Source organism: Patiria miniata, unplaced genomic scaffold (assembly GCF_015706575.1).
Source record: "Patiria miniata isolate m_02_andy unplaced genomic scaffold, ASM1570657v1 HiC_scaffold_20, whole genome shotgun sequence".
NCBI classification, from domain to species: domain Eukaryota; kingdom Metazoa; phylum Echinodermata; class Asteroidea; order Valvatida; family Asterinidae; genus Patiria; species Patiria miniata.
The window spans coordinates 10,724,292-10,742,484 of NW_024037059.1; the positions used below are offsets into that span (position 1 = coordinate 10,724,292).

At 42.4% G+C, this 18,193-nt stretch overlaps 3 protein-coding genes across 3 annotated transcripts; all 3 read left to right on the top strand.

Moving 5' to 3' along the window:
- The first annotated feature begins 4,019 nt into the window (after window positions 1–4,019).
- Window positions 4,020–6,455, top strand: LOC119727399. Its single transcript, XM_038199264.1, has one exon. It carries the CDS (start codon window positions 4,020–4,022, stop codon window positions 6,453–6,455), a length of 2,436 nt encoding a protein of 811 aa, XP_038055192.1.
- A 158-nt stretch (window positions 6,456–6,613) lies between these two features.
- On the top strand, window positions 6,614–7,654 carry LOC119727400. The gene has a single exon (XM_038199265.1). The coding sequence runs from the start codon at window positions 6,614–6,616 to the stop codon at window positions 7,652–7,654; it is 1,041 nt and encodes a 346-aa protein (XP_038055193.1).
- A 16-nt stretch (window positions 7,655–7,670) lies between these two features.
- Window positions 7,671–8,981, top strand: LOC119728384. The gene is made up of 2 exons (XM_038200601.1): window positions 7,671–8,587; window positions 8,855–8,981. Exon 1 carries the CDS (start codon window positions 7,739–7,741, stop codon window positions 8,147–8,149), a length of 411 nt encoding a protein of 136 aa, XP_038056529.1. The 5' UTR covers window positions 7,671–7,738; the 3' UTR covers window positions 8,150–8,587; window positions 8,855–8,981.
- The last annotated feature ends 9,212 nt before the right edge of the window (window positions 8,982–18,193 follow it).

Consider the following 18,193-nt stretch of genomic DNA (forward strand, 5'->3'; position numbering starts at 1 on the left):
CAAATTGGCGATTGTGTAGTGTAGGGCCCTGTTCCTTATAAAGAACAAAAATCTGCTTTTAGGTTATTAAACTTACCAAACTAGTTAGTGATATTACAAACCAACAGGTATGCCCTAGATAGAGGCCAGGGTTTTTGTTTATTGAGACAAATTTTGGGTTAAAGCACTGATAGAAGATCACAGTGAACATGCCAAACTGTGTTGATTTGCACGGCACTAATACCAAACTGTTCAATATTACCCCCCAAAAAAACATGTCATGAGAACGAGGAGAAGTCTGCTTTAGTCAGACAAAAGTCATTTTGGAATAAACAAAAACACCTTTGACTTTAATCTTATCAAAACTAAAGAGGGGCCACTACACAGTTGCCAAAAAAATTGGAAACTCCTGAAGGTAAAAGTAAACAAAAAAATTTTGAGCTGATTCAATTGCATTTTGAGGAGTAAGGATTCAGTGTTTCAATGTCTCAATGGTTTTCAATGTGTACACCACTGAAATTTCTCAGTTATTCCAACAATGATGAGCAGTGTATCCTTGACTTGAAGGCATATACATGTAAGATCACTTGCTCTTTATTCCTTTCGTTCGTTTCCAATGTTAGCACGACTTAAAATCAAAAGAAGCCTGTTGAGGTTTCAGCTCAGTGGAAAATTATGAGAAACCGATATTTTGGAAAATTCTGAATGGGACTTTACTTATTTTCTGGAGAGCTCCCATTTTTCGTTTACAGCAAATGCTTACTTTTCTAAATAGCTAAAGTTCTTGGTAATCTTTCATGCATGGTCTAGTGGTTTGATGGAGTGTGGATTACATAATTCTATCCTTAACAGTTCTGAAACTGTCACTTGTAATATTTGTCATATCCTAGGGTTTAGGGTTACAGGGACATTTACGGCCTGAAATCCCCAAACATGACATTTTGTTATTGTTTACTCATCCTATTTCAAAGGTCTTGTTGAAAGGAAAACAACCTATTATCTTATCGTTCCTGAGAAAAGGAAAAAAACCTTGTTTACATCAAATGTGGGGAACATTTTGTGGCATAAGCATATGTATTTCAAGCCATGTCTTTTCAATATAGGCCTATCGTACATGTTGTGTGTGTGTGTGTGTCACACAATACACACAGCACCAATACACACAAATGTTGTTTCTTGCACGTCCGCAGAATGCAAACCACTGTGTTCGGCAGGATTCACAACTAGCACTCAACAGCTCGATTTTTGAGATTTTTGCAAAAATAACCCCAAAAATTCCTAGTTTTTAAGTGGACGTATTGAAATGCTATTTCCAATGGATATTAAGTCGTTTAAAATGCGTTTCTGTATCCCAATTGGGCGTATTCCAGGCCGTAATGTCCATGTAACCCAAACAAAATCAATTGATGTAAATAAGAAAGCAGCTATGAAACCAAAAGTGATGAATTGAACTCTGTCTTTGCCTTGTCCACTCACTTTGTTTTAAAAAGTGCCCCTGCAAAAGATGTACAATTTCCTAAATCTTTTTAACAAATCTCAAATCCTTCAAATACACAAACTGATTAGGGCTGTGCCGAATATTCGGATATTCGGTTATTCGATCGATAAACGAATATTCGAATATTTATTTTCGAATAAGAATATTCGGTGGTGATATGCAATGAAATAAAAAGGTGAAAAAAACTTTTTTTTTTAACAACAAAAGTGTATTCTCAAAGTTAAGTTTCAAGTTGCTGCCAAAAAACCCCATAAAAGTAGCTTGTATACACGTATATGCCAAGCAATAATGCCATACATATATTACTTCTGCTTTGGGAGTGCTTGCAGTAAAGCCAACCCATTTTTTTAACGCCAGACTGCAACACCAATCGCTGATGCTTCCGACAAGATAAACAAGACATTTTGTCTTTCATGTCTTCACAAAACACTTCCTGACACCTTTTCATATCAAACTTCTAGCATGAGTAGTAACGTTTCCGTTGTCCGTATTTTTTTTTTTTTTGTCCTACTTACAATCCCTACTTTCAAAAGAAAACCGCCGCTGTTTTTCCCCGATGCGATCCTGGCAAGTTTCCCCGCGCGTTGGTGTTACATGTACATTTGTGCAGCATATGCAGAAAATGCAGCGTGGCATTGGAGAGGAGCACGTGTTAATTTGCCCACGTGCGCAGTGGGAGGGGCTTACTGGATCGGCTATTGATATCGCGAAAATGGCATGCCAACATCGATGTAGAAGACCTCTGCAACCTCATGCAAAGAACTTGATTTCTTTTTTCTGTGTGGGCCTTTGTATTTTCCGTTTTCATGTACTTATTTTAAGGGACGTACTGCTCGCACAGGGTCGCACAAGAAGCGGTACATTACACTGATACAGCGAAGCCAATTCCCCCAAAGTTTTCCATCGCCTGTTCAATCGTGTCGAATGCACGTGGTTATAGGGAATCGCCTTGCACGCAGTATGCTGCTCACAGCACGTGGCGGTGTTGTAGAAAACTTGTCATGAACCCCAACATTACATTAAAACGTTTTGAAAACCTTGGTTCATTTACGTTACGGACTCTGGGATTTTTCTAAAAGAATTTCTTGTTTACTTTTAGGGGTAAATTTATTATGGCTGTTAGATGTTCGCCTCAATGCCTCCGTAAATATATACATGTACATGTACAAAATAATCTAGTTCTCTCAACTGATCAGAGCACCCTTTTATCGAACACATTTTCGTTCGCTGTCCGTCAGCTTTGTTCGCTGGGTTAGTCTGCTAATTGCACCCAATATTTGCACAAATAAAACATACATAAACACTTCAAAAACTAGTTCAGCAATTATACTTTCAGTAATAATAGCGGGAACCTCTGGCTTATGTCCTCCAAGTCGAGCAAAACGCAAGAAAAAGGGCAGACAACAGAGAGGATTTCAAACTCAAAAGAGCTCTCATTTATTTCGCCAGACAGACTTAGCGGTCAACTCACCGCACCGTACCCCTGATTCCCAGCATAGAAAACCACAGCTAGACAAAATGTATCAAAATGTTGCAAGTTGGAATATCCAAACCTTTTAGTGGCCTATTTGTTAGAAAGTTATCTCCAGAGCACGCACTTAGCCAGACAAAAGAACCGGGTCAGCGCGCCTGTGCCCTAATTAGCCCGCCAACAATGCGCCCGCCGGAGATCGGCTGGCGATTTTTTTTTTTTTTTGCTGAAATGTCACCCTTCGTGTTTTGGGTACACAGCTTATAATACATCCCCTGTGGGCAAACAAGGAAATACTGCTTTACACGTGTCAAGCTGGGGCGTGTGTATGCCGCGCCCACGCCCATTATTTGCATAAACTTAAATATGCATTTACAATTCAAAGACCCATATTTCATTGAATAAAGACATTCAATATCATAGGTTTTTTTCTTGGAGTTTTTGGTTGTTGAGAATAAGTTTATTTAAAATGATATAAAATCATTTCCTCAATTCTTGGTGACAAAAGTGTGAGTTATTATAAAAGTGATTTTTTTTTATCCTCAATACTGTGACTAGGAAGTACACCGTTTTGTAGACTTCAAGAAGCTTCCAGTAATAGATATACTCGGTTCCTGTTTGCGAGTTAAGGGTCGGAGAGTCACAATAACTGACGCCACCCGCCGTGTTTGGGGTTCACGGCTTAATACGTCCCCCATGCAAACAAGGAATCCTTCACTCCAGCTTCTCTGGTTATTGTTAATCTTTAAATTACTGACGACTGAAGAACAACTGATTGTTGTCAAATACCTGACTTACCTGTGAAGAAATCATGCATGGCATGCTGACGTGCGCACGTACGTTGACTACATGTACATGTATGGCATATTTTTGCTCTTGAGGGAATTTGGAATGGCCAAATAACCGAATATTCGATCGATTGGAAGGTCGAATATTCGAATATTCAATTATTCGAATTGACTCAGCCCTAATGTCAACAAAAAATGTCTCCTTCACGACGCAGGGCAACACAACACATCAGAGTGTCGTGCCTACTTGCAGAAGTCCCTACAAGAAAAAACCCAGCTAGTGATGGAAAAGGGCGCATGTTTCTCCTGCTTGACCCGAGGTCACCGAGTATCTGAATGCAGAAAGAAGAAGAGGTGCAGTGTTCAGAACTGCACAAGGGTTCATCACCCAACTCTACACGATGACTCGATAGCGAGCAATGATGTAGTCACAACTACAACAGTGAACAACCACACTGTTGCTTCTTCGAAGAGAAATGAGGCGTGTCTACTTCAACTGATGAAGATAAAGGTTGGACCCACGCATATGAATGTGTTGTGGGATGGGTGCGCGACATCCTCACTCGTCACCAACACCGCCGCCAAAGCAGCAGGCTTGAGAGGCACCCCCGCCAGAGTGTCTATAACTAAGGTGGGCGGAGTGACAGAAGAGATTGACAGCTTTCGCTATGCAGTACCCCTTGTCGACGGGCAGGGATACACGGTCAACATTTTCGCTTATGGGATTGACCGCATCACAGCTGACATAGAGAATATAGATGTACACCGCGTGCCGAGTCTTTTCGATGATGTAAGCGACACGGAGATTGAGCGACCCCGAGGCCAGGTAGACTTACTCATTGGGTTTGAGTATGCAGGGTACCACCCAACGAGGCTGAAGGCAGTAGACCATCTACTCGTTCTGGAAAACAGATTTGGGAAATGTCTAGGTGGCACCCACCCAGCCATCACTGAGAAGACGAGACGTGTCATCGCTTCAGCTGCCATGATCCATCATGTTTCAGCTTGCAGCCTAGAGGAATTCATTCGGCTTGAAGGCATGGGAGTTGACTGCAATCCTCGTTGCTGTAGCTGCAGATGTGGCAAGTGTCCAATTGGTTCCAAGGATTTCACCTTGAAGGAGGAGAGAGAGCTTGCCCTGATCGAGCAGAATCTGACGTTCCATGGCTCCCACTGGGAGGCGAAGTACCCCTGGATCAAGGATCCTGCCAACCTACCCGACAATAGACATGTTGCCGTTGCAACACTGAAGGCACTCGAAAAGAGACTCAACCATGACCCTACCAAAGCCGCCACTTATGATGCACAGATCAAGGACATGCTAAATCGAGGTGTTGCACGTGAAATGTCCAGAGACGAGATGGCCTCATACGAAGGACCAGTTCACTACATATCCCATCATGAGGTACTCAAACCAGAGAGCAAGAGCACTCCTGTACGAATCGTATTCAACAGCAGTGCCAACTATAAAGGGCACATTCTTAACGATTACTGGGCGAAGGGACCCGACGTCATGAACTCGCTCCTTGGTGTACTACTTCGCTTTAGAGAAAACGAAGTTGCTTTAGTGGGAGACATCCGCAAGATGTACCACAGCATCTTCACAACTATGAAGGACCAGCACTGCCACAGATTCCTCTGGCGAGACTTGCAGATGAATCTAGAACTAAAGACGTACTGCATGAGAGTGGTCAACATGGGTGACAGGCCGTCTGCTACAATCGCTACGGTAGCACTGAAAAAAACTGCCGAACTTGGCAAGGGGGAATACCCCGAAGCTGCTGAAACGATCGAGAGGAACGTATATGTTGATGACATCCTCGAATCGGTGGGGACACCAGACAAGGCCCGAGCTCGTGCCACAGAGATTGACCGACTAATCAAGCCCGGAAACTTTGCCGTCAAGAAGTGGGTGTTCTCAGGGGAAGACAGTGACACTGCTGACCAAGAGTGGCCCAGCGCAGAGAGCAGCGAAAAGGTACTCGGCGTATCATGGAACCCCAAGAAGGACGTGTTCCACTTCATCACCAAGATCAACTTCACCCCCAAGAAGAATAGGAAGAGACAAGGGCCTGACCTGAAAAACGATCAAATTCCAGCAGAAATTCCAGCTGCTTTGACTAAGAGGATGTGCTTGAGTCAAGTGAATGGAATATACGACCCGCTTGGTCTGGTGGCACCTTTCACTATCAAAGCGAAGATGCTACTACGCAAGATGTGGGGTTTGAAGCTTGATTGGGACGAGGCCATGCCAAATGAGATGAGAATGGAGTGGCTTACTTTCTTCAAGGAGCTGCGCGACATTACCACGATATCCTTTTGTCGTTGCATCAAGCCAGATAACGCTGAGCCCACGGTGAAGCCAATATTGGTTGTATTCTCCGATGCCTCAGAGCAAGCCTTCGGCACTGTGGCCTACGTTCGCTGGTTGCTCAAGGATGGTTGTTTCGCCTGCAACCTAGTAGCTAGCAAGACCCGCATCGCCCCAATAGAGATAGCCAGCATCGTCAGACTTGAGCTGAGCGAAGCTGTACTGAATAAACGTCTGGCGTGCTTCATCAAGAAGGAGACGAGACTGGAGTTCGAGAAGGAGTTTCATATTGTTGACAGTGAGATCGTGAGAGCCATGATTCAGAAGCAGAGTTATGGATTTAAGACGTTCGCTGCTACCCGAATTGGTGAAATTCAGGAGGCCACCGAACCTCAAGAGGAGGATTAAACGTTGCAGACTTCATCACAAGAGGCATAACTCCTTCCGAGATTGGTCCTGACAGTGTGTGGCAGCAGGGGCCAGCATTTCTCCAACAGCCCTTGGAGAAGTGGCCGGTCGAGCAAAGTTGCTCAGAGAATTCTCTACCTGAGCGAACGAAAGTAGTAATGGTTGCCGCCGCCAACGAAGTTGACAACTTGGCCAGCAGGATCGATATCAGCAGGTACAGCAGCTATGACAAGCTCCTAAAGGTCACAGCCAGAGTCCTTGCTATATATGAGAGACGGAATTTGAGAGGAGCAACAAAGGTTCTCACAGCAGAAGACATCGTGCAGGCAGAGCTTTTCTGGATCAAAGAGTGCCAGAAGCCTCTGATGACAACTTTGAAGGACGACAAGAAAACCTTCGACAAGCTTTATGCCAAGCTATGTCCCAAGGTGAGAGATGATGGTGTCATGGTTGTTGGGGCTCGTGCCGAGAGGCATGTGCACTTCAGCCACAATCGACAAGAAGTCCCTCTTCTACCGTACCATCACAAATTCTCGAAGCTGTACGCAACCCACGTGCACAACAGAGCCCACCCTGGTGTACAGACCACCGTTTCGAAGATCCGTTCCAGGTACTGGATTGTCAACCTCTACAAGATGGCAAAGAGTATCCGACATCACTGCGTGCCATGTAGACGACACGAGAAAGACATGGCTGGCCAACAAATGGGGAAACTACCATTGGAGCGACTGAAGCCTTCCCCACCGTGGACTTACGTAGGAGTGGATCCTTTTGGGCCCTACACCATTCGAGGAGAAGTGAACAAGAGGGCTAGGGGCAAGGCATATGGCGTCGTGTTTAACTGCTTTTCCACTAGAGCAGTCCATGTAGATGTTGCTGTAGATTACAGCACAAGCGGCTTCCTACAAGTTCTTAGAAGGTTCGTATCCCTAAGAGGCTACCCAGCAGAGATGTACAGCGATGGAGGCAGTCAACTCGCCGCAGCTTCCAGAGAACTCAAGCTAGCTGTGGATGGATGGGATCAGAACCGCCTGCAGGAGTTTGGAATTACAGATGGCATGACATGGAAGTTCTCGATGGCGGATTCGCCGTGGCAAAACGGAGTCACCGAGACCCTCATCAAAGGTATAAAGAAGGCAATCAATCACGCCATTGGGGACCAAATCCTACCATTTCACGAGCTGCAGACCGTTTTCTAAGAGGCAGCCAACCTAGTAAATGAGAGGCCCATTGGTCGACACCCCACCAATCCCGAAGATGGTACATATCTGTGCCCCAACAACATGCTGCTAGGACGTGCTACTGCCAGGGTACCAAGCGGACCTTGGAGAGAGACCAACAATCCCCGCCATCGTGTTGAGTTCATCCAGAACATCATCAAGTCCTTCTGGATCAAGTGGACCAGGGACTACTTCCCATCGCTGATCGTCAGGCAGAAGTGGCACCACGAGAAGAGGAACATGCAGAAGGGAGACGTGGTGCTGATCCAAGATTCCAATGCTGTTCGTGGCAACTGGCGCATGGGGCTGATAGATGAGGTGTATCCTGATGAGGCGGGCAATGTGAGAAACGTCCAGGTGAAGCTCAAGAACGTGGACAAGTCCGATCCGAGCCGAAGACCCAACTACACTCTCATCCGACGAGCCGTTCAGAGGCTGATAGTCTTGGTTCCCAGGGAGCATGTAGAGGATTAAGCGGGACATGATGTACTGAGACTTTTGGTGGGCGGAGTGTAAGATTTAAAGTTAAACTTAGATTTCTTGTTAAAGCATCTTAGAACATTTTAACATCTTAGACCATTATTTGTGCATAGCGCCCTCTATTGTTTTATTTGCTTTAGTATGGTGCCTGGCCCACACATACTCTTATATATAGATCTCTTGTGGTCGGGAAACCAGACCATTCTTGCCACATCACAAGCACTAATTTTCCATGTGACTTTAGAACAAAGGAAGAGAGCATGTAAATAGTTTTCCTTTGATTTGTTGAGAATAAGTGAAGACCAGTATTGAATTGCAGATATTTATAGGGAGAATTATATGAACCTAGAGACTGCATATTCTTCTGTAACACATCTGATTGATCAATAGCCAAAGATTCCTGTGATTTTCTTCTATCGGACGCAAAACAGTGTAAGTTTCAGACTTTGTTTTCCTTTTATTATTGCCAGATTTATTGCATAATTTACTGCACAAACTTTTACTTCACTGAAGATTTGAGATTTCATATTAGATTAGTCACTTGATATTACAGATAATTATTTAGCATGTAGACTTGCGCTTGATTGAGAATTTACTCCTTATTACTGTTAAAGGTGCTCGTCATTTGACATGTTAGAGGCTTTTTAGAATTATTTGTTTATGTTTACTTATTTTTAGATTATGTTTGTATCTCCATAGATTTCGAACCCAACTGAACCAGAATAAAGGAGTTTGAAGCCGTTTATTAGTTCGTTTTTTGACACAGGCATTTCTTCACAACATCTCTTCACCCAGTAGCCAGTCTAGACCAGTGACAGTTCATCATGGTGACATCTCTTCACCCAGTAGCCAGTCTAGACCTGTGGCAGTTCATCATGGTGACATCTCTCCGCCCAGTAGCCAGTCTAGACCTGTGACAGTTCATCACGGTGACACCTCTTCACCCAGTAGCCAGTCTAAACCAGTTACAGTTCATCATGGTGATATCTCTTCACCCAGTAGCCAGTCTAGACCAGTGACAGTTCATCACGGTGACACCTCTTCACCCAGTAGCCAGTCTAAACCAGTTACAGTTCATCACGGTGACACCTCTTCACCCAGTAGCCAGTCTAGACCTGTGGCAGTTCATCACGGTGACACCTCTTCACCCAGTAGCCAGTCTAAACCAATTACAGTTCATCATGGTGACATCTCTTCACCCAGTAGCCAGTATAGACCTGTGACACCTCATCATGGTGACATCTCTTCACCCAGTAGCCAGTATAGACCTGTGACACCGAGTTCACCATGGCAACGTCTCTTTACCCAAAAGCCAGTCTAAAACTGTGACAGTTCATCCAGGTGACAGTCTAGATGTGTGACTAGTTAATCCGGGTGACAACTCTTCACAAAAGGAGCAATTTTAAACTGTGACAGTTCATCATATTGATCTCTCTTCACCCAGAAGCAAGTCAAGACTTGTTACAGTTAATAACGGTGACCACCTTTTCACCCGGAAGCCTGTCTAGACCTGTGACACTGAGTTCACCATGGTGACATATCTTTACCAAGGAGCCAGTCTAAAACTGTGACAGTTCATAATGCATCGTGACACCTCTTCAGCCACAGTAGCCAGTCTATATCTGTGACACTGAGTTCATCATGGTGACATCTCCAGACAGTCTAGGTTTGTTACAGTTAATCATGGTGCCATCTCTCCACCAGTAGCAAGTGGCAGCATGTAGTTCCTCCATGCAACATCTTTTTCCCCACCAGCAGCAAATATATAAATAGACATGACATTATGGACTTATTTTGGTTAATTTTGTCAGGATTTGGTGATCAAAACTAGGAAAATATGGTTTCTTTTTTCATGGCTTCAAATCTTTCCCAATATATATTTGTACTTGTTGTAGGGTGTCAAATTATGCCTTTCACTAACTTTTCACTTCGAGGACTTATTAATTATAGTTATGGTTGGATTAATAGACTGTAGTGCGCGTGATCCTTGTAATGGCCTAGCATCAGGGTGTCAGTTGGATATACTATCTGGCTGGTGATGGCGTATCTTTACATTTGAGGGAAACCTGTTTTACCCTCCTCCACAAACCTCAAAATGAGAAACAAGTAATAGATATCATAAATATATAGGTTAGGGAAGAATATCATGCTTGATCCTTGAAACCCAACATTGCCCCACAAAAACATCAGATTTAAGCCTCAAAATGGCCACCTGAGGTACATGTAGACATCGATGATTAAGATTGTTGTACTGAAGTTTACTTAAGATCCAGATGAGAAGTGAAATTTCCTGTTCAATTCCGAGAGCTCCCATCGCTATCATGAACACGTTCAATTTCCGACTCGTGTTAGTGTTTGAGTGATGCGATTTGGTCTTCATGCCCAGCGTACATTCAATGATCCCCGTGTCCCGAGTGCGATTCTGTTACCGAGCGCGATGGATCGATTATGATAATTAGAAGACTGGATCACGTTTGTAAACACGCGTGCATTTCGAACGGTAAAAGGGAGTCGAGAACTAGCTTGAACTGGTTTGTGCCCTTAAAAGCTACCCTAGTTCCTGACTCCCTATTATCGTTCAAAATGCACTTGTGTTTACAAACGTGATCCAGTCTACTCATTTTCATAATCAATGCATCACGCTCAGTAACGGAATCACACTTGGAATACAGGCACCATCGAATGTATGCTGGGCATGATGACCACATCGCATCGTTTATGGTACGGGTTTATGGTATTGCTTTTCCTTATTGATATTATGGCACTTAAGGTCATTCAATTTCTTTTGGTAATTACATACCCATACCTGTTTAACAATTTGATGTGGAATAACCCATTTCATATTATTCTTTTACTTACAGTTACAGACTCTGCTGAAACACCACAAGGAATCGTGTATGGTTAGCATGACATATACTACTATCCAGGACTTTGAAGTAAAGTTTGAAGTTGATGGTAACTGCTCAATGATGTATACTGCGGACAACCGGTGGATGGGTCTCCCTGATTCTTTACAAGAGATCGTAAATATCAGAGCTTTAACTGAAGATGAAATACAGAAAGCGAAAGATTTTGTCAGCGTATTTTCCAATTTGCAACTTCAAAGACATGGTTATACATGTACTTATTCTTGGACTGAAGAACGACCTAATCAACCCAGCCAACTGAATCAACATGACTATGAACTTCATGGAATGTTAATAAGCAACATGCAGAACACCTTGGGAAAGGCTGGAGCAAAATGGATTTTGCAGAGGGCTAATAAAACAACTGGACTTGATGGGCAAATTGTACCATTGATCGCTGCCGCTGTTAATGTTTATCAAGACTCTATTTATAATACACTTGCATTACCCCATCTTCAATATGGAATTCTAGCATGGGGAAATACCCATAGTACTTATTTAAATAAATTATTAATTGTACAGAAGAAGCTGATGAGAGTCATCACAAACTCCGGTTTCAGAGAACACTCTGCGCCCCTTTTTAGACAATATAAAACACTGAATATATTTGAACTGTACAAATACCATCTAGGAATCCTAATGTTTAAATTCGAAGGCAAACTACTACCCTACCTACAAATATCAGGTCCATGTTTGTGAGGAATCTAGATGTCCATTTACACAACACAAGATCAGCCAAAAAATTCACATTGGCAAGGCTAGGACCGCATCATTCATGAAAACAGTTAGACACCAAGGCCCTCTTCTTTGGAATCAGCTTACCCCTATACCCTTCTTTCGGACTGTTCATAAATTCAAAAGATATTTAAAAAACCTACTAATTTCCGGTATTATATAAGACGTGCACCCATAATTTGCATTTGAACAAGTCACACTCCATTATAATCAAATGTTATATTGTAAATAAATACATGCATATTTCAATTTCAATTTCCATCAGTTTTTCGACTATTATGCCAAGTAAATAATTAATTAATTAATTTATTGACCACAGTTTTAAATTATATCTATAATTGTTGTTTATTTCATAAGTTATTCACTAACGGGACCAGGCTCTGTATAAGCTTAGGCTTTTTTCCTGGTTCCCCCATCTGTCACCACTTATGTTAAAGTGTTGTACATGTATTATTATTCTAGTAAGTTAAGTTATTGTTGTAGTAAATAATCTGTTGCATTTGCATTATATTAATTTGTGACAAATGGAAATAAAAACAATACAAAAAAAAAAAAAAAAAGACTCTGCATTCCCATTAAAAGTCACGAAAAACATCATGCCAGACGACTCCGAAGAAGAAGAAGAAACTTATAAGCCTCCTTGTGTATCAACTTCAAGAGGGAATCTTAAGAGGAAAAGAGAAAGCAGCAGCAAAGAGGAAGAAGAACAAGTTCATCAAAAATCAGCAGATATTCTTGTTCATACAATTACCACATCTAATCATGTGCACTTTGCCATGGCAGTTGCATTGCAATCAAACGCTAAAAATGCAAGGATGTATATTCATGACAATTATGTAACAGCATTGACAGAGGAGGTGCTAACACTTATGCCTCGTCAGAATGCCGTATTTGGCCTGTTACTTTTGCCAACAAGAGCAGGACTTTATTATTTCAGAAAGTGTGATGACAGTCAGAAGTTGAAAATTAGTTGTGTAAGGCAGTACGATTTCGTAGAGCAAGTGACAGCGACCATTATGAAAGTCAACATCGAAGAGTGGTTGTCTTTGTATAAAGACCTATGCTCAGTGATAAGATATATGCATGACGGCCAATATTTTTGTCAGAGTTGCCCGAATGGATAAACAATTTCCTGTACCCCAAGTGTAAAGGGTGGGGCCAGTACAATTTCTTAACTAGACAGGGACAGTGACCATTATGAAAGTCAATGGGTGTCTTTGTATGCTACAACATATATTAAGCTGTATCTCAGCTTCTTAAGCAGGTATGATGACGATTTTAGTGTCTTTGAATAGGTTTAAGAGGTCAGAGAATTCAAATTTGTACAAATCTAAAATGGACGTTATATTTTATTTACCTTTACTAAATTTATGCAAATTTTCATAACGATTAACAAACAAAGTTAAAGTTTCAAAATTGACATTTTTTTGTGGTCCCATGCGTTACTGTGAAAGAAATTAGCATAATTAATAAATTAGTGAAAATTTTCCGATTGTGTTCAGGATTTGTATAGACGTCTATACACGTCTATCATAGCTCATAACAAAGATTGGAGGTTTGAATTATTATTCATAAATACCTCAGACAGTTTAGCCATTCCTATTGGTCGAGAGCCCGTCACGTGGCCGGTATTAAACGGATGATAAAGACATGGCTAGCTGGTCTTAAACACTTTTCCAGTGTCACAATAAAATGTGGACTCCTAAAAATCCAGTGCCTCTTATCGTTTCATTGGTTGAACGTTCACAATCCTCACGTAGGCATGCGCAACACTACCACGGAGTAAGAATTTTATAGTTCTAAATTCAAAACGCAACGCGCCAGGTGCGTTCTGCGCGACATCGCATAGAACATGATACGCGCGCGTCAATCTCCATAAAAGGGTTGTTTTCATCTTACTCGCCAGCTGAACACTCCATTATTTTGCAGGAGGGATGATTCAAAAAGCATAAAGTGAATTTGTTGAACAAAATCGGGATGTTTTGAACGAATTATATGATTTTTTTTTACCGAAAAGGTATTTATGAATGGGAATAAATATGTACTCCGTCGGTATTTATCACTCTGTTTAATACCACTTAGAGTCTGGGTGCTGATAATTACCCTCGCCTCCGGCTCGGGTAATTATCAGCACCCAGACTCTAAGTGGTATTAAACAGAGTGATAAAAACCTCAGGAGCACACATTTATTCCCTTATTATTGTATTCTGAGGCTTTCAATTTAAGGTTTCCTATACCAAAATGATTGTTCCACTGAGCCAGTGACCTGTGAGATTGTGACTGTAGCTTGAAGAGCGCCCTCTATTGACTGTAGTTTATTGTTTACATGTGGTTTTGTCAGCCATGTTTCAGCATGTTTTACTGTAGCAGTTTTTAGCCGAAAAGTTTGTAGTCAAACCAGCAGGTAATCAGTTTCTACTTCAGAGATTATGGACACCTGGTTATCCTAGAGTCTTGCAAAGAAGTGAGTAGTTTTTCAGTTGTTTTTTATGATGATATAAGCCCTTATAATAGCAGACATATTTCACCAGTTTTCATGTTGAACTTAAGGTACATGTACATGTACATGTACATGCAACTTGTTTACAAAATGCAGATGAAGTACATGAACGTATAAGAAGTTTCCCAGCTTTTGCCAGTTTCAGACCAGATAAGAGAAATTAGGGATTGTTTATTAATGAAGGACGTTACTGAGAACTAAGGAAAGTTTGATATGTTTCCCAAGTATTTTCTGGATTATTATGAAGGTTAAAGGAGAGTTTTAAGAACCACTTTCTTACTGATAAGTTAGCACCCTTGATTTAGGATGACATGTATTAAGGATCTCTTTTTTGTTTGTTTATTTACAGTTCGAATTACATTAAAATACAAAAGCAAGATTTCTAGTCCGTGTCACACCTGTATGCCTTACTCCTCGATGAGCCACAACATTCAAATTCTATTCTGCTAACTTGGGATCAGAAGGGAGTACAGCACAGCACCTGTATCGGAATAACCGACTCCACAGTAAAGGAGTTGAAGGTCAAAAGACGGAATGCCAAGGCGGCACTGACAAGACAGGGAAAAGCCCTACGCTTGATGATTGAAGGGCAACCGTTGAAATTTCAAGTCAGCTTGAAAAGTTTGAACTGGTGTATGACAACCTAGTTCAGAAGCATGAGGCTTATACCGAGCAGATTTTTGATGATGATAATTTATTGCCGAAGAGGAATGGTTGGAAGAATGCCAACAAATGTTCATAGCGTTGCAGTGTGAGGCAAAAGATCATCTAACTCCAACACCTACTGAAAAAGAGTTAAACCCGAAAGCAGAAGACAGTGCCAGTACAGAGAAAACTAGTTCCAGTGCAGAGCAGTCCAGTTCCAGTGCAGAGCAGTCCAGTTCCAGTGCAGAGCAAATATCCAGTGCGGAGCAAACCAGTACAACTTCCAGTGTCAAGCAGATAACAGAATCTGATAGCCATATCAGCATAAATGAAGCAGGTGATCAGGAGGAAGAGCAGAAGAAAGTGAATACAGCAACCCATGATGTCGACAAATTCTGTGGGTTTAAAATGGAAAAGCCAAAGATGCCCAAGTACACGGGGGATGTCAGAGAATACGCCATCTTTAAAGATGACTTCAAGCACATGGTCGATAAGAGGTATGGTAAGAGGGATGCCATCACACTGTTACGTACATGCCTACAAGGAAAGCCGTTGGAGCTGATTAAGGGAATTGGGTCCGACTACGATGCAGCCTGGGAGTATCTCGACTCCATATATGGTGATCCACGATTCATTACTGACACCGTCGCCCAAGACATCATGAAGTTAAAGCCACTCCGAGACGGAGAAGACGCCAGATTCTGTGAGTTAGTTCATCTTGTGAGAAGGAGTTATAACACATTGAAGGAGGTGGGGCGACGGAACGACATGGATAATAATCATATGCTAGCAGTCATTGAGCAGAAAATGAACTCTGACGACCAGAAGGTGTGGTCCAGACACTTGGAAAGGGAAAAAGAAATGGCGACACTACAAGGACTGCTAGACTGGATGTCATCAGAAATGAAATCGAGGAAGAGGGCAACGGCATCAGTACGATGTGTAGCTCAAAGTCCCCGATCAAGCATCAATCACATTCAGCAGAAAGACCCAAAGTCAATGCCGCTCCGTGACAAGTGCGGATTTGTCACGCTTCCAGCCACTGGACAGACCAGTGTGAGAAGTTCAAGGGGATGAGTCCAGAAAACCGATTTAAGATGGCTAAAGAGAACCATGTCTGCTTCAGCTGCCTCGAAAGGGCAGGAAAAGGCCATAATGTGTCTACATGTCGAGAAGACGACAGTGCACGGAGATGATGAACGGAATCCAGTGTAAACACTTTCACCATCAGTTACTGCATCTTACTCCCCAGCAAGCCACCGGTTCAGTCAGCGTTGCAGTAAGTACAACCCGAGCAGGGGTATTACTACCAGTCCTACAAGTGCAGATCATGGGAACCCAGATTACTCAACCAGCAAATGTCCTGCTTGACTCCGGGGCACAGATATCATTGATCAGAAAGTCCCTCGCCGAAAACTTGAAGCTCAAGGTCCATTCACCGATGATGCAGGAATCTTAAGGGTTGGAGGCCGACTGCAGGAGTCTACGATGTTGTACACTACAAAGCACCCAGCACTGCTTCCCCATGATCATCACATTTCCATTCTGATTGTGCGGAATATACACCAACAGGGCCACACTGGTGTTGCCACCACTGTTGCGAAAACAAGGCAAAGATACTGGATCCTGAAGGCACACAACCTAGCCAAGACGATCAAATACCGCTGTGTGGTTTGCAGAGAAGCAGAGCACAAACTTGAGACACAGATCATGGCTGATTTACCGAAGCAACGCCTGGCACCATACACGCCACCATTCTACTTCACGTCATGCGACTACTTTGGACCCTACCAAGTGAAGATTGGACGTAACAAGACAGCCAAACACTATGGAGTGATCTTTACTTGCCTGAACACCAGAGCAGTGCACCTAGAGCTAGCAGTAGACTGTTCCACTATGGAATACATTTAAGTGCTCCGCAGATTCTTCTCTATTAGAGGCTATCCAGCTAAGATGATTAGTGACAACGGAACCCAACTGGTCGGAGCACAACCAGTGGTCGGAGCACAACAAGCGCTGGAGCCGAGATGTTCTACCCTGCCTGGTACCACGCAAGAAATGGAGAGCTGAAAGGCTTAACGTACGGGTTGGTGATGTGGTAACTGTGTCAGATACCAATGCAGTCCGGGGCAAGTGGTGTGTCGGTAGGGTTCTCGAGGTCTTCCCTGGATTGGATGGCATGGTGAGGAACGTGAAGGTGAAGACTGAGAGCGGAGAGTACCAGAGGCCTATCACAAAGATAGCAGTGATCTACCCGGCAGAAGGTTATGATGAGGACTAGTCGCTCATCGGGGCGAGGATGTTCCACTGAGCCAGTGACCTGTGAGATTGTGACTGTAGCTTGAAGAGCGCCCTCTATTGATTGTAGTTTATTGTTTACATGTGGTTTTGTCAGCCATGTTTCAGCATGTTTTGCTGTAGCAGTTTTTAGCCGAAAAGTTTGTAGTCAAACTAGCAGTTAATCAGTTTCTACTTCAGAGATTATGGACACCTGGTTATCCTAGAGTCTTGCCAAAGAAGTGAGTAGTTTTTCAGTTGTTTTTTATGATGATATAAGCCCTTATAATAGCAGACATATTTCACCAGTTTTCATGTTGAACTTAAAGTACATGTACATGCAACTTGTTTACAAATAACATGCAGATGAAGTACATGAACGTATAAGAAGTTTCCCAGCTTTTGCCAGTTTCAGACCAGATAAGAGAAATTAGGGATTGTTTATTAATGAAGGACGTTACTGAGAACTAAGGAAAGTTCGATATGTTTCCCAAGTATTTTCTGGATTATTATGAAGGTTAAAGGAGAGTTTTTAGAACCACTTTCTTACTGATAAGTTAGCACCCTTGATTAAGGATGACATGTATTAAGGATCTCTTTTTTGTTTGTTTATTTACAGTTCAAATTACATTAAAATACGAAAGCAAGATTTCTAGTCCGTGTCACACCTGTATGCCTTACTCCTTGATGAGCCAATGATTCTGCCAGTTTTATACAATTTGAAGCATTTTCACATTTTGCCTTCCTGTACAATGACCAATCCATATTTCAATGGCTTCCATCACATTATCACCTAAACACCACAGTTAATTTCTGATTCCTTGTGATTAGACAAATCATTTCAAATACCGTTTGGCCAAATTGGACCACTGTTTATGAGAATGGCAGCTCTTTAGATTTTATGCAAATTAGACATTTCCGCTACTTGGATTTTCTCAGACTTTTTATGTTATTCTAGTTACTTCAATTTTGTGG

Excerpts from the sequence above, each read along its gene's own strand:
- LOC119727399 (XM_038199264.1), top strand. The coding sequence starts at position 4,020 with ATGGAAAAGGGCGCATGTTTCTCCTGCTTGACCCGAGGTCACCGAGTA.
- LOC119727400 (XM_038199265.1), top strand. The coding sequence starts at position 6,614 with ATGGTTGCCGCCGCCAACGAAGTTGACAACTTGGCCAGCAGGATCGAT.
- LOC119728384 (XM_038200601.1), top strand. The coding sequence starts at position 7,739 with ATGCTGCTAGGACGTGCTACTGCCAGGGTACCAAGCGGACCTTGGAGA.